The following is a 15,912-nucleotide window of genomic DNA, read 5'->3' on the forward strand; positions in this document are numbered from 1 at the left end:
CAGCCCCTCCTCCACACTCGCCCTCCACTAATTTTCAAATTAAAGTCAAATGCGAGCAGGCGAGTGGAAATTTTAAGGGCTGATATAGTATATATGTCTATATTTGGTACATTCTTTTCTAAATACCGGCTCAAATTTTTAAATTATAAGGGGGGGGGGGAAGCATTTTACTTTTCCACGGCCTATTTTAATCTTTTAAAAACTTTAAAAACTTTTTTTTTTTAACTGTGTTTTTATTTTTTTATTTTACATGTTGCATTTCACATTATTAGCCTTAGCCTGCCCATCACTTCTGTCAAAATACCCCTCCCTCTCTGTGCAAGGTGCATTGATAGTTCGGGCAGTTAGTACCAGATTGTTTATAAACAAGGCAATGTGATCACATGCCAAGATATCATAGTGATCACATAATCAGGAACCATGCCGCCTGGTTTCTGGTTACTGTATCCAGCAGGGCCACTGTTAGATACAGCTCTGACAAAGTCAGCTTTCACAGGCTGCTTTATTTACTCAGCAAGTACTGGCTTTTATTGCTGGTAAAGGGGCAGGGAGAACAGCAGCAAGAATAGATTTATGGGATGTACTATGTGCACTCAGAGTATTTTGGTGACGCTTTTAACTCCAGACAATTTTTTGTATTTTTGGACAAAAGGGGAAGCGGGTATTTGTCTGTTACTTCACAGAGGAGGTTTTTATCACTACCTTTCCCTGTGACATTAAGACATGTAATGGGGGAGGGCAGCAGTTTTCGCAGAAACTAGAAGGCACAGAATATTCCTAATTCAACTAAAATGTGGCGCACTTCCTTACTTCAGAATGATTGCAATTTGAAGCAATGAAGTATAAAGAGTGGATCATAAAACAAAGTACAGTGAGATACTAAGTGAACATGACAATAAATCATACAGCTCCTGTGCCTGTATCCCTCTTTGAGGCCTCCTTCACACAAGCGATTTTGTCCCTACACTGGACTTTAGCATCAAGAGTCAGCAGATTCCTCCAGCTGGAACTACTTCTGTATGTGAACACCAGTGGCTTCTCAGCCTGTTTAACCACTTCCCGCCCGCCCTACAGGCAATTGACGGCGGGAAGGTGGTTACATTATCCTGACCGGACGTCATATGACGGCGGCAGGATAATGCGCTCTGCGCGCCCCCTGGGGGGCACGCAGAGCGGCTATCGGTGATGCGGCGTGTCACTCTGATGTAGGCTCTTTACCATGTGACCAGCTGTGTTCAATCACAGCTGGTCACATAGTAAATAGGAAGTGCCGTTGATCGGCTTTCCTCAGTTCGTGCCTGACAGGCACGAGTAGAGGAGATGCAAGAAAGGAGAGAGCGGCGCCAGCTTAGTATAGTACAAGTTTATTTAACACTGTTAAAATTGGTGACTCACTGTCCGAGGTTGGGTGAGACCGGTACACAAAGACTGTTAGGGTCATCCATCTTCCTCTTCCAGGATAGTGGTCATAGGAGAAGGTGGTGAGGTTCCAGAGGTATAGCCGAGCCGCTGTGGGGCTGCTAGTTGTCACTGGCCACGGCGGAGCATGCACAACAGGGCTCCGGCTGCCGACTTCTGATCCCTGATGACATCACTTCCTGGCAGGAGAAAAATAGGGGTTGCACGCGTTCAGAGCATCCGTGCTCCTTCGTCAGGCGATGGGAGTGTCTCAGGTGGGGCAGGGAATTTATACCCTGTTGCCGGACTAATTGCAAAGACATCTGTCTGTGGGGGGGCGGAGCCAAAAGACTCTAAGAAAGTCATCTCAGTAAAAACACAATTGGGGATACATGTCTCTAGGAAATCCATAAAAGTACATAAACATACATAAAAATACATGATGGTATTACATAAAAGAGGACTTATAAGAATAAATCCCATAAAAACAATACTGACATGGCCATGGGGAAAATAGATCGGTAATGTGTGTATACATCTACATGAAAAAACGGTATTGGAGGGAAAAAATAGAAATAAATGTAAAGATAAAAAAAAAAAAAATATATATATAAAGATAAAATATGTATGTATATATGTATGTGTGTATGTATGTGTGTATTCTATTCTCATTTTCATTTTTATTTTTATATTTATTTTTATTTTTAGTTTTATATTTATTTTTATTTTATTTTTACTTTTATTTTCATGTTTATTTTTATTTTTATTTATATATTTTTATTTTTATTTTTATGTTTATTTAATTTTATTTTTTTTTTTTTTATCTTTACATTTATTTCTATTTTTTCCCTCCAATACCGTTTTTTCATGTAGATGTATACACACATTACCGATCTATTTTCCCCATGGCCATGTCAGTATTGTTTTTATGGGATTTATTCTTATAAGTCCTCTTTTATGTAATACCATCATGTATTTTTATGTATATTTATGTACTTTTATGGATTTCCTAGAGACATGTATCCCCAATTGTGTTTTTACTGAGATGACTTTCTTAGAGTCTTTTGGCTCCGCCCCCCCCACAGACAGATGTCTTTGCAATTAGTCCGGCAACAGGGTATAAATTCCCTGCCCCACCTGAGACACTCCCATCGCCTGACGAAGGAGCACGGATGCTCTGAACGCGTGCAACCCCTATTTTTCTCCTGCCAGGAAGTGATGTCATCAGGGATCAGAAGTCGGCAGCCGGAGCCCTGTTGTGCATGCTCCGCCGCGGCCAGTGACAACTAGCAGCCCCACAGCGGCTCGGCTATACCTCTGGAACCTCACCACCTTCTCCTATGACCACTATCCTGGAAGAGGAAGATGGATGACCCTAACAGTCTTTGTGTACCGGTCTCACCCAACCTCGGACAGTGAGTCACCAATTTTAACAGTGTTAAATAAACTTGTACTATACTAAGCTGGCGCCGCTCTCTCCTTTCTTGCATCTCTCAGGGCTTCTCCACGCTTCAGCCGGCTGCCGCGGACTATAGCTTCCCTACAGTACCAAACTTTGTTCCCCCCCACGCAGCCCCATAACCCCCCCCCCTCCCATCCACCCACATTCCTTGTACCACCTTGGGATATTAGAAGAGCACCATGACACCCCCCACTTTCACGAGTAGAGGAGAGCCAATCTGCAGCTCTCCTGACGGGGGAGGGGGGGGGTCTGCACTGGTAATCAGAGCATTGATTACCAGGGCAGACCCTTGGTGGGGTGCCACTAGAACCACCAGGGATGCCCACCCATGACCCCAGGGATGGCCACCAGGGATGGCAATCAGGGCTCAGGGAGCCAGTCAGTGCCCTCTCCATCAATGCTGCCCACCAGTGCCCATCATTGCCATCTATCAGTGCTCCCACCAGTGCCCATTATTGCCCACCAGTGCCGCCCATCAGTGGCAATCAGTGCCCATCAGTGCCCCACCAATGCTGCATATCAGTGCTACCTATCAGTGCCACATATCAGTGTCCAACAGTGCTGCCTATCAGTGCCGCATATTAGTGCCACCCCATCAGTGCCTCCTCATCAGTGCCTGTCAGTGCTGCCTCATCAGTGCTCATCAGTGCAGGAAAAAACTTATCTATTTACAAAATTTTATAATGTAAACAAAAAAAACTTTTTTTTTTAACTTTTCTGTCTTTTTTTATTTGTTTAGCAAAAAAGAAAAAACCTTGCGGTGATAAAATACCACCAAAAGAAAGCTCTATCTGTGGGGGGAAAATGATATAAATTTGGTTTAGGTACAGTGTAGCATGACGGCGCAATTGTCATTCAAAATGCAACAGTGCTGAAAGCTATAAATTGGCCTGGGCGGGAAGGGGGAAAAGTGCCCGGTATTGAAGTGGTTAAGTAATGAAAGGCTGAGAGAAGCCATCACTGTTTCCATGTATCTGCACACCGAGTGGTTATCTTTGGTTAGGATGCCCAAGCTTGGATGCATCCGTCTGTGGGTTTCAACTACAACACACATGCATGATTCCACAGTCTGTCACTTCACAAGACAGTATGTACGGGTAAGAAGTTGATGTCTGATAGAGCCATGGCAGTAAAGACACTGAAAATGGGACAGCTTCTTTGTGCCCCTTCTAGATCTCATCAATGTCAATGGAAAATGGATAGGGAAACGGGGGCAAAGCTCCTATCTGCCTACAATCCTGTTCTGCTCTGTTTCTTGTTGTGACTCTATTCTCTTTTTCTGGAGGACACTTACCATATCAGTAGGAAAAACTGGAATGCTACAAACATTTCTTCAATAATCTTTCTTAAAAAAAAAGGTAGAAAGAAAATTTAACTCACAGTATCTCCAATCTTGAGCCCTGAGCAGGATTTTAGGCCTGGTGTGACCTCATTGTTGGTGCAAGTGGCATTGAATGAGAGTGACAGCTCCTCGGGAAGATCACGGATCTCCAGTTCCACCCTAGATCGAATCTTCTGTACTCACAAAATGAAAAAAAAAAAGAACACAAAGAAAATATTAGAAAGTGCAGGTGAGAAAAAATTAAGCTGAATGATGACCAAAGATAGGCCTCTCCCCACACCACCCTTTTCTTCAAATCTTCAAGTCCCTCTGCCATAGTGGAAAATGGCACTCGTAGTCACTCCATTCACAGATCTCTGTAAATTGATAGTGCCGGCAGAGCCATGCTGATTTAAAAAAATGACAGGAGTCTGCAGGGAGAAGAAGAAGAGTCCCTGCATTCAGTAAGCGGGAAGCAGTTTGGGGATGAGAGGGCCTGCTGCGGACTGTGACTGTTTCATGTTGCACTCTAAATATGGGGGTAGTAAGAAACATGGTCAGAGAGGTGGACTTAGCCCTTAAGAACGCTGACCTTCCACTTTATCAGAGGTCATGTGACCAAATTCCATGACTTGGTATGATCCTAATGACTCTAACCCAAAGAAGGAAGTCTAGAGTAAACAGCAGACAGACAAAAGCCATAGAAAAAACAAGCTGGAATATTGCAGGTTCATGTCGTTTGTGGAAAAAGGAAAGGCTTTGGCAAGTCATACCTCATAGGAATCTACGATCAGCTGAATCACGTTTCCGGAATCTTTGGATAATGTACCCACTGTTGTCCCGGGAATTAACTCACTATATTCCTGTGAGGAATATATTAAGATTAAAAATGACAGCGTGCAGAAACAAATGTCAGGTAAAATCATTTTTTGAAAAGCAAGTTTGAAATATTTTATCCTTATCTGATTAACACCTACACTTACTTTGCAGCTTCATTTAAAGAAAATCTATGTTGAGAAATACATGTGGGCTGACATTTTTTACAATTTCCAGAAAATGCTAGTTACCTTGCAGTCCTTTGTAAGAATGCTTTGAGCCACTGAACCAGAGCAAGCATGAAACCAAACAAATTAGAGAGTAGTCGGATATTTCTTAGAGTTATAGTTTTTCAGGGGCAGTGATTCATAAACCACTGAAGTGTTGGGATCAGCAGGACAGCCAAGCAACTGACTTTAGAGGATTAGTTCAGCAATGGCAGCCTCCCTGTTACTTTCAGTACAGTCTTCCTTTAAGTTCAGCACTATAACGTTCTTACAGCTATCTACTCCATAACACCTCATTTTGAACACAAGTGAGGAGACTGTCATAGCATTTTTTTTCTGCCTCTGAATGCCCCTAAATGTTAGCCTATGTGTCCTTGCACACAGGCATTTAAAGGCAGATAAAAACACTGCCAGCACATTTAGGAGCAGCAGCGTTTTGGCAGAAAAAATGCTTGACAAGTTTAAGCTTGTATAAATGCATTGTGGTGTTTAGCAGATTATACTGATGTAGTAGGTGCTTTTCCAATGAGTTGCACCAGTCCAAACTGTATTTTAGGGCATGGCAGCCCACTTTTATTAAATAGCAGGGAAAGTCCACATAGACATCAGTTCCCCACGCAGGGGTTTTTGCACATCCATATGAACAGTCAAATGAAAATACCAAGCCATCTGGCTGCCTTGCTGGTTTACTTACCAGTCCCTCTGGCTGTGTTGTCCAGCTCTACTGGTTCACTTGGCTCTCTTAGCCATTAGTTGCAGCACCCTGCTGCATGACCCAATCCTGGCCTCGGGATAGGGGTTCTCATAACACCTCGATAGGAGCTGACCTGACTCCTGGAATGAGACCTCCTGTCTCCTGGGTGGGCACCTCTGACCCCTGGGTGAGACCACCCTGTCTCTTGACTCCTGGCTGGGGCTCCTCTGACCCCTGGGTAAGACCTCCTGGCTCCTGGCTGGGGCTCCTCTGACCCCTGGGTAAGACCTCCTGGCTCTTGGCTGGGGCTCCTCTGTCTCCTGGATGATACCTTCTGTCTCCAATATTGGAGCTGTCTCCAAACTGGGAGCTCTGAGCTATCCTCAAGCTAGAGTATATAACGACTCTGCACACTTATGTGCTGAGACAGGCTGCAGGCACCTGGTAAAGTCCAGACAGACACAGGATTTAAAGTTCCAATCCAGAACTACAGAATTACGGTACAAGAAAACCAAAAACACAGCTTTCTCTGCTGATAGTCTGGAACCTCACATTAACCCTCAATGTGAATCCAGGGTCATATTCTCCTCCGTTTTCACAGTGACAGGGTCTCGCTCTGTCACAGTGTCTAAATGCACATGAACGCTAAGCGTGCTTAATGCTTAAACACTAATTCATTTCAATGGTCAGAATAAATGGTTATTCTGGGCAATAAAATGAATTAACTCCTAAGCACCTGATACACCTAAACGTGGCTTAACGCGTTTACAAAAATGCGGCTTTAAGCATATTTTTGACGCTGCACAAGGCCTAATAGTGGGGTCACAAAGAAAAACTGGATTTTTGTAAGAACTTACCGTAAAATCTTTTTCTCTGAAGTCCATTGACAGCCGCAGCTCTAATGCTTCTTCACTATTGGGTTATGCGCCATCTACAGGAGTAGACCAGGCAGTGAAAACTTTTTACTCACCACGCCTATAGGGGTTGTATCTAACGACATAACCCCAGACACACTGTGATCTCAAATCATTTTCATAGCTAGCAGTGAAAAGAAGACACACCAATTGCCAAAATAGAGGGGGGGCGGGGGTGCTGCAGCTGTCAATAGACTTCAGAGAAAAGGATTTTACGGTTAATTTTTACAAAATCCAGTTTTCTCTATTATCCATTGACAGCCGCAGCTCTAATGCTTCTTCACTATTGGGACGTCCCAAAGCAGTATAGGCATGAGGGGTGGGAAGAACGCAACCAAAACTGTTAACGCATTTCCAAGGCTAAAAACGTAGCCAACTGGGTAACAAAAAGCTCAAGCCATACGAACAGGAGCTTACCCTCAAAACAAAAATTCAACCCCGTAAAGAGACAAAAAACCCAGTCTTTTTTAAACAACAGCCTGCAAAAAACATTGCAGCCAAAGGAGGCATCCGAGGATGCAATCAAATCAACTTTGTAGAATTTAATAAAAGTATGTACAGACGACCAAGTCGCCACTTTACACACTTGAGCAACAGATGCCTGGTGGCGAAAAGCCCAAGAGGCACTCAGCACTCTAGTAGAATGCGCCTTCACCTGGAAAGGAGGAACCTGACCCTTCAATGAATAGGCCTGAACAATCGTCTGCCTGATCCATGTGGAAATGGTTGCAGCAGACACAGCCGAACCTTTACGAGATCCCTCAGTAAGGACAAACAGAGAATCAGATGTCCTAAAAGGCTCTGTGTCCGACAGGTAAACCTTGATCACCGGGAACCACATCCAGAGAATGCAAGGCAAATTCATTGGGATGCTTAGGCTTAGAACAGAGCGAAGGCAAAATAGTATCTTCGTTGAGGTGGAAAGCAGACACGACCTTAGGAAGGAAAGACTGATTAGGTCATAGAACAACCTTATTTCTATGAACAACCAAGTAAGGGCGAACGACAGGAAAGTGGGCAGAAGTGACAGCCACCAGAAAGGTTTTCTCTATTATCCATTGACAGCCGCAGCTCTAATGCTTCTTCACTATTGGGACGTCCCAAAGCAGTATAGGCATGAGGGGTGGGAAGAACGCAACCAAAACTGTTAACGCATTTCCAAGGCTAAAAACGTAGCCAACTGGGTAACAAAAAGCTCAAGCCATACGAACAGGAGCTTACCCTCAAAACAAAAATTCAACCCCGTAAAGAGACAAAAAACCCAGTCTTTTTTAAACAACACTCAGCACTCTAGTAGAATGCGCCTTCATCTGGAAAGGAGGAACCTGACCCTTCAATGAATAGGCCTGAACAATCGTCTGCCTGATCCATGTGGAAATGGTTGCAGCAGACGCAGCCGAACCTTTACGAGATCCCTCAGTAAGGACACACAGAGAATCAGATGTCCTAAAAGGCTCTGTGTCCGACAGGTAAACCTTGATCGCCGGAACCACATCCAGAGAATGCAAGGCAAATTCCTTGGGATGCTTAGGCTTAGAACAGAGCGAAGGCAAAATAGTATCTTCGTTGAGGTGGAAAGCAGACACGACCTTAGGAAGGAAAGACTGATTAGGTCATAGAAAATCCTTATTTCTATGAACAACCAAGTAAGGGCGAACGACAGGAAAGTGGGCAAAAGTGACAGCCACCAGAAAGCCGACCTTCTGAGACAGCATAGGCAGAGATATGTCCCTAATATGTCCACAATGGAGGCCGTTGAAGAACAGACAAGACCAAGTTCAGATCCCACAGAGGCAAAGGTGATCTTCTTGGCAGAGCAAGATGACGCACCCCATGAATAAAGGTGCGGATCAAGGAATTAGTCACCAACGGGCATTGGAAGTAAATGTCTAAGGCCGACACTTGACCTTTAATCGTGCCTAAACCCAAATGATGCTCAACCTCTTTCTGCAAGAAAGCCAAGACTCTCGCCACAGAAAATGAGCGAGGATGCAATGTTTGCGATTCACACCAGGCAATATACATCTTCCAAGTACGATGATAAATCTTCCTGGAAGTCGCCTTTTTAGCCTTCAACAGGGTAGGAATCACAGAATCAGAGAGACCCCTGTCTCTCAACACCCGGGCCTGCAACAGCCACGCCATTAAAGCCAGCGACTCTAAAGCAGGGCGGAAGATCGACCCTCGAGACAGCAGGTCCTCTCTCAGAGGCAGCCACCAAGGAGGCTCGACGACCATATTAACCAGATCTGCATACCAAGACCGGCGAGGCCAGTCTGGAGCCACCAGAATCACCGGCACCTTTTCCACTGCCAACCTGCAGAGAAAGCTCGACAACAGCCATATCGGAGGAAAGGCATAAATCTGCTGATATTGGCTCCAAGGTACCACCAATGCGTCTGTGGCGTCGTCCAGCGGGTCTCAAGCCCCGGCCACAACCGCTGTACCTATATGTTCAGACGAGACCCAAAAAGATCCACCGCCGGAGTTCCCCATCGGGCACACAGGAGGTGAAAACCCTCCGGATGCAGGGACCCTTCTCCCTGATCCAGAACCTGACGACTCAGGTAATCTGCCTGCCAATTCTCCACACCGGGAATGTGAACTGCGGAGAGAGCCAAAACGTGGTCCTAGGCCCACGTCAGAATCTCGGGCACTTCCCTGGAGGCCCGGACACCCTTGGTGCCCCCTAGATGATTGATGTATGCCACAGCCGTGGCATTGTCGGATTGTACCTGAACCAGAACACCGTGCAGCCAAGTTGTCCAATGGAGCAGGCAGAGTGTGATCGCCCTTAGCTCCAGGACAGTTATCGGTAAGGAGGATTCCTCCGTTGACCAGTTGCCCTGGGCACAGAGTTTGTCCAGCACACCACCCCAGCCTGACAGGCTGGCATCCGAGGTAACCACCATCCACAACAGTGGCAGAAAGGACCTGCCCTGGCTCAGAGCAGATGACTGAAGCCACCATGAGAGCTCCGACCTCGTGAGACGGCTTAGACATATCATTCTGTCTAAGAACTTCAGATCCTTATCCCACTTGACAAGAATCTCTATTTGTAGAGGTCATGTGTGAAATTGAGCCAACGGGACCGCCACGAAGGCGGCCCCAGAGACCTCATACAAGTCCGCAGGGAGGAGAGAACGGTGTCCATCAGCAACCTGATCTCGCTCTGCAAAGTCTGAAGCCTTTTCCCTGGGAGGAAGACCCTCGCTAGAGAGGAGTCAAAAATCATACCCAGGTAATTCAAGCGCACTGACGGGGTCAGCGCAGACTTCTTGAAGTTGATGCTCCACCCTAATTCCTGAAGGGTCTGAACCGTGATAGACAGGTCGCCCAACAGGGTCTGATGAGAACTTGCCCTCAACAGGAGATTGTTCAGATACCTGAGGATCGCAACCCCTTTTTGCAGAGCAAGGCTGACACCAGGGCCAAAACCTTGGCGAAGACCCTGGGAGCGGAGGCTAGGCCAAACGGTAATGCCACTCCGCCACTGCGAAACGGAGATACCGCTGATGACCCACGCACATAGGTATGTGCAGACCACCGACCGAATGGATTCCATCAGAACTTCTGCACCCGCACAAAGTGTGCAGTGATTTGAGGTCCAGAATTGGATGCACCTTGCCCTCCTTTCTGGGCACTGTGAACAGGTTTGAATAAAAACCTCAAAACGATTTCTGCTGAGGAACCAGCACAATAACTCCCCGTGCAAGGAGAGTCTGCACTGCCTCCCTGAGATCCTTCAATCGATCCAGATACAGAGATTTGATGGAAAGAACCTGTCTGCTGGGTGAGACCTCGATCTTGTACCCTGAACGAATTAGTTTGTGAACCCATTTGTCCTGATCAGAGACGTCCAGGGTTCTTGAAAGTAACGCAGACGTCCCCCCACCCAGAATCGGGTGAGGACGCCCCTTCATGTAGAAGAGGATTTGTCCACCGAAACAGACCGGCTAGTCTTGAGCTTACCCGACCAAGCCTTCCTGTTTCCTCCAGAAGCTCTGAATGGTTTACCTTTTGCTCGTGCCCTTCAGGCACGAAAAATACACCTGTGAGCCGTGAAAGAGGGTCCCCTCTTAATGCGAGGCGCCTTGCCTTTCAGGATTGGGGTAGCAGAGAACTCTTACCCCCGTTAGGCCCTTGATCAACTCATCCGAAGGGGTCCCCAAAAAATGGGAGATCAGTTAAGGCTTTCTTAGAAGCCTGGTCGGCCGACCAGCTCTGCAGCCACACCATGCGGCATATGGCAAGCCCCACTGCTGACATTCTGGCAACCAGAGGAGTCGCAGAGGGAAAATGGCTAATTGGGCCCAATTTGGACATTTTCACTTAGGGGTGTACTCACTTTTGTTGCCAGCGGTTTAGACATTAATGGCTGTGTGTTGAGTTATTTTGAGGGGAGCGCAAATTTACACTGCTATACAAGCTGTACACTCACTACTTTACATTGTAGCAAAGTGTAATTTCTTCAGTGTTGTCACATGAAAAGATATAATAAAATATTTACAAAAATGTGAGGGGTGTACTCACTTTTGTGAGATACTGTGTGTACAGTATGTGTGGACATGGGTTAAAATAGAGAGTGTAATAACACATATCTCATCTTTTGGATTCACCTACCAACTAAATCTGGGTCCTGCCAACCTGAATTTGAATCTCCACAAAATATGGGGCCAAGATGTATTTAGAGAAATATCTGACACACAGGGAGACTACCGCAGTCCCCAAACCAAGAAGGCAGAATGATGTAGCAGAATAAGGAATCAAGATACAATTTATGCATTGCATTTACCTCTGCCCTAACCCCATCCCCATTCACTAGCTATACCGATCACCAATGCATTTGTATAGCATTGGTGAAATAACCCTGCTATAGATTACATTTAAAAAGATCTTAGGGTATCCATACACTTACACTGGTAAGTGTTAATACCACTATCTGATCAACAAAAACTGTGTATGAATTGATTGTGATAGAAGATACAGTTGGGAAAAAACATAAAAAGAGGTAAAATCCACATTACCTTGTAGAGATCCATGACCTCTTTAGTGACAGCAAAAACAAGATTGATGTTTTTTTGTGAAAGTTTTTCAGTCATGAGTCCAATAGATGGGTAGTCCTGAAGAAAAATAGATAAAAGGCACATAATTGGAATGTAGCAAAAAAGGGATTATCAGTAGGATATAGGATGTTTAATCTGTTAATTGGATACTAAAATGTCAGTTGATTTGTCTGTTATGTTTTTTTTTTTTTATAATGATGTATTATTATATATAGCTGCCAAGCAATTACTGTATAGTGTTTAAAGTCACATTAAACTTTGGTTTTAAAAAGAAAAACATTTAAGTATGTATTATGAACATAAAGAAGTACCTTCTATTGCCCTCAGCCTCCTCTAAATCTCCAAACGTCTTTGTTTTTGCTGCTGTGATCTGACATCCTGTTAGATGGTGGCTCCGTTCATTATCCATGGTGCCACTGTATAGAGAAGTGTAGCCACCTTCTCTGTTTGCTCTTAAGATGGACTATGGGCTATGGGATGTGTAGTGTGCATAGAGCATTGCACTTGACTGCAACTAATGTACAATGCTTATTCCAAACAAACAGAAGTGGGGGGGGAGAGCTTTAGGAACTCACAGAGGTCATTACTTGCAGGCAAGAAAAATAGATTTCAGGGCCATTAAATAGTGGAAGTGTATGGATTATTTAAAAAAAAAAGGGTTTGGTGTTACTTTAAAGCAGGCATGTCCAACCTGCGGCCCGGGGGCCGCATGAGGCCCAGAACCTCAGGCAATGCGGCCCACTGCCCCCTGAAAATTTTTATTTTTTTTTGCTGGGGAGGAAGGAAGTCGAGTCGGGGGCACGGCCACAGAGGCAGCCTCGGAGGGGATCATCCACTAGTTGTGTTAAATTAGTGCTGGGGGGGGGGGGGGTGGGCGCGGCAGCACGGGAAGGGCGCGGTGGCGTTTTATTACTTACATACCTTAACTATAGTATATATTTTATATGCGGCCTGAGACAATTTCTCTATACTCAGTGTGGCACAGAGAAGCCAAAAGGTTGGACACCCATGCTTTAAAGTCAATCTCCTGACAGAACTATTTAATTTGGATAGAATGGGGACGAGTTAACATTCTGGTCAGGTGTTAATTTTCTGTCTGTGACCACATTAAGGAGATAAATACCCACTTCCTGATGTTATAGAGCGTGTACTAGAAATGGGGGGGGGCATTGTCATCAAGACAGGAAGGACTGGACACAACCAAAGAGTTGCCTGAAGTTCTAAATCCCCCCACTCTACTAGAATGTGTTTTGTCTATATTCCCATTTAAAGGATTTCTCATCATTTCCTGTACTGATCTGGAAACATTAGGATTGGGAATACTGACTCAAAGTAGTTGTATACCTCAGATATTAAATATTAACAAAGCATATCCCTCTGTAGTATGTACTTGTCTCAATTAGGAGCACTAAGTGTAATTTCTGTCTGCTGCCTAGTTCCTCACTTCTAACAAGTTTTCCTGATACCAAAAGAAAAATGGTGACAGGGGAGGGCCTCCAGCTGATTGACTCTGTTCCTGTGTGCTGTGGGAAGGGGTTGTGTCCCTTTTCTCCAATTAGCTCTCAGAGCTCTCCTCACTGAGCTCTGTGGAGTGTGACTTCAGCTCTCCATCCACTGCTTTCTGAACTCTCAGATAAACTTTAAATATTCAGCACTTTGAATGGAAGTAGAGAAGAGAAAACCAGAGATAAACAGGTACAACTTATGTAGGAGGATTTGTTTAATCTCTGTATCATCTGAGGCCAGTCAATTCACTGGGTATATGTAAGAGTTTACAACCACTATACATTGCCTTATGCTTGTTTCAGATCAATAACCATACAATCTTAAGAAAGTGCTAATGTCATCAAATCAGCATATCAATCACACAGTTAGCTTTTTCAGAAGGAGGTTGGGAATGGCAGCCAAATATATTATTCCCAGTAAACTTTTCCAAAGAAGCCTACTAGAAAATAGGAATTCTGTTCACTTTATTGCTGTCTAGATTTTTTTTCTTTTAAAAGAGGTTAATTAGAGTTTGAGACTGAGCTTTACTTACCAGAATAGTAGATAGTGTGTAAGAATTGCTGTTTCCAAGATGGCACTGTCCATCGTTGGGCTGAACAATTCCTGCAAGACGTCCATCCAAGGCTATGTGTGTTCTGGCATCTGTAGTGAAAACCAGCAGGTGGGATGACTCGTTCCTCCAGCCAATCCTCTCCTGTTGAAATTGATAAGGGAAAACAGACTTACTAATAATAGACATTTACAACTCCATTATCCAAACCTCATCTTTCTCCACTCACATCGCATACTGCAGCCTGCATGATGGCATCAAATCCACCTTCTGGGGCATCACGGTTTCGGGAAACATATTGCTTTTCAACTTCCTGATTGAATCTCTCAACCTGGTCTGTGAGGGCCAAAATGTGCTGATAACCAAAAGTGGGCCTACAGGTGGTACTAATCCTGTGGAGAAAAATTACCCAGATGAAAAGAATGAAATGGTAAAAATGTAGTAACAGAAATATGTTTATTGGTAGTTTATGTTCATTAGTGTAAACGTCACTATTATTAACATACAGTTGTGGCCAAAAGTTTTGAGAATTACACAAATATTAATTTTCACAAAGTCTGCTCCTTCAGTGTCAAAGGCTTTTATTGACAATTACATTACGGTAGTTTTTTTTGCAAAGAGTCAATATTTGCAGTGTTGAATCTTCTTTTTCAAGACCTCTGCAATTCGCCCTGGCATGCTGTCAATCAACTTCTGGGCCACATCCTGACTGATGGTAGCCCAGTCTTGCATAATCAATGCTTGGAGTTTGTCAGAATTTGTAGGGTTTTTTTTGTTCACCTGCCTCTTGAGGATTGGCCACAAGTTCCCAATAGGATTAAAGCGGAGTTCCGGGCACAAAATCGATCTTTTTTTTTTTGTGCCCGTCCACTTGTTCTCCTTCACCTGAAACAGAATTGGATAGTTAGGTTTTTTTTTTTTTTTGTACTCACCTTGTAATTGTAGATCGAATATACTCACCTATTCTTCACTTCCTCCCTCTGTGCCGCGGCTCCGCCGTCACTTCCTGGCTTGCAATGATTTCTGGGAGCTGAACGTCATCGCTCCCAGGAATCAATGCGACGGCACCGGCCCCGCTCGTCACTTCCGGGGCGACGCCGCATTCCCTGCTAAACAGGTTCTGGGCATGCCCAGAAGCTGTGGAGGAATGCGGCGCCGCACCGGAAGTGACGAGAGGGGCCGGTGCAGGCGCATTCTGAGAGAAGAGGACGCGGAAGAAGACGCCGAAGAGGACCGCGCCGGCTTCAGCTGCCCACAAGAGAGATGGCGACGCTGTGGAAGAAATTTTATAAGTGAGTATTTCTTCTTGCAGGTAAGTGCGAACCGGGACAGATCAAAGGCTAGCCATTGTGGAATGTACTAGCCCTGACTGTCCCGGGGGTATGTTCACTGAAAAATGTTTTCTGTGCCCGGAACTCCGCTTTAAGGTCTGGGGAGTTTCCTGACCATGGACTCAAAATTTCCATGTTTTGTTTCCCAAGCCACTTAGTTATCACTTTTGCCTTATGGCAAGGTGCTCCATCATGCTGGAAAAGGCATTGTTCCTCATCAAACTGTTCTTGGATGGTTGGGAGAAGTTGCTCTCGGAGTATGTTTTTGTACCATTTTTTATTCATGGCTGTAAGTGAGCCCACTGCTTTGGATGAGAAGCAATCCCACACATGATTGGTTTCAGGCTGCTTTACTGTTGGCATGACGCAGGACTGATAGTAACACTCACCTTTACTTCTCCAGACAAGGTTTCTTCCAGATGCCCCAAACAATTGGAAAGGGGATTCATCAGAGAAAATTACTTTACCCCAGTCCTCAGCAGTCCAATCCCTGCACCTTTTGCAAAATATCAGTCTGTCCCTGGTATTTTTCCTGGAGAGAAATGGCTTCTCTGCTGCCCTTCTTGACACCAGGCCATCCTCCAAAAGTCTTCTTCTTACTGTGAGTGCAGATGCACTCACACCTGC

General features: G+C 44.8%; 1 protein-coding gene across 1 annotated transcript in view; it reads right to left on the bottom strand.

Moving 5' to 3' along the window:
- Window positions 1–15,912, bottom strand: part of ITGB3 (integrin subunit beta 3) — a 158,095-nt gene that overhangs the window by 69,503 nt on the left and 72,680 nt on the right. The window contains exons 5-9 of the mRNA XM_082272407.1: window positions 14,184–14,346; window positions 13,937–14,098; window positions 11,860–11,955; window positions 4,955–5,044; window positions 4,241–4,375 (exon numbers count right to left, since the gene is read on the bottom strand). Of these exons, the coding sequence (XP_082128533.1) occupies window positions 4,241–4,375; window positions 4,955–5,044; window positions 11,860–11,955; window positions 13,937–14,098; window positions 14,184–14,346 (646 nt within the window). The remainder of the gene's footprint in view (window positions 1–4,240; window positions 4,376–4,954; window positions 5,045–11,859; window positions 11,956–13,936; window positions 14,099–14,183; window positions 14,347–15,912) is intronic.

Source organism: Pelophylax lessonae (assembly GCF_965119305.1).
Source record: "Pelophylax lessonae genome assembly, chromosome: 11".
In the NCBI taxonomy this organism is placed as follows: domain Eukaryota; kingdom Metazoa; phylum Chordata; class Amphibia; order Anura; family Ranidae; genus Pelophylax; species Pelophylax lessonae.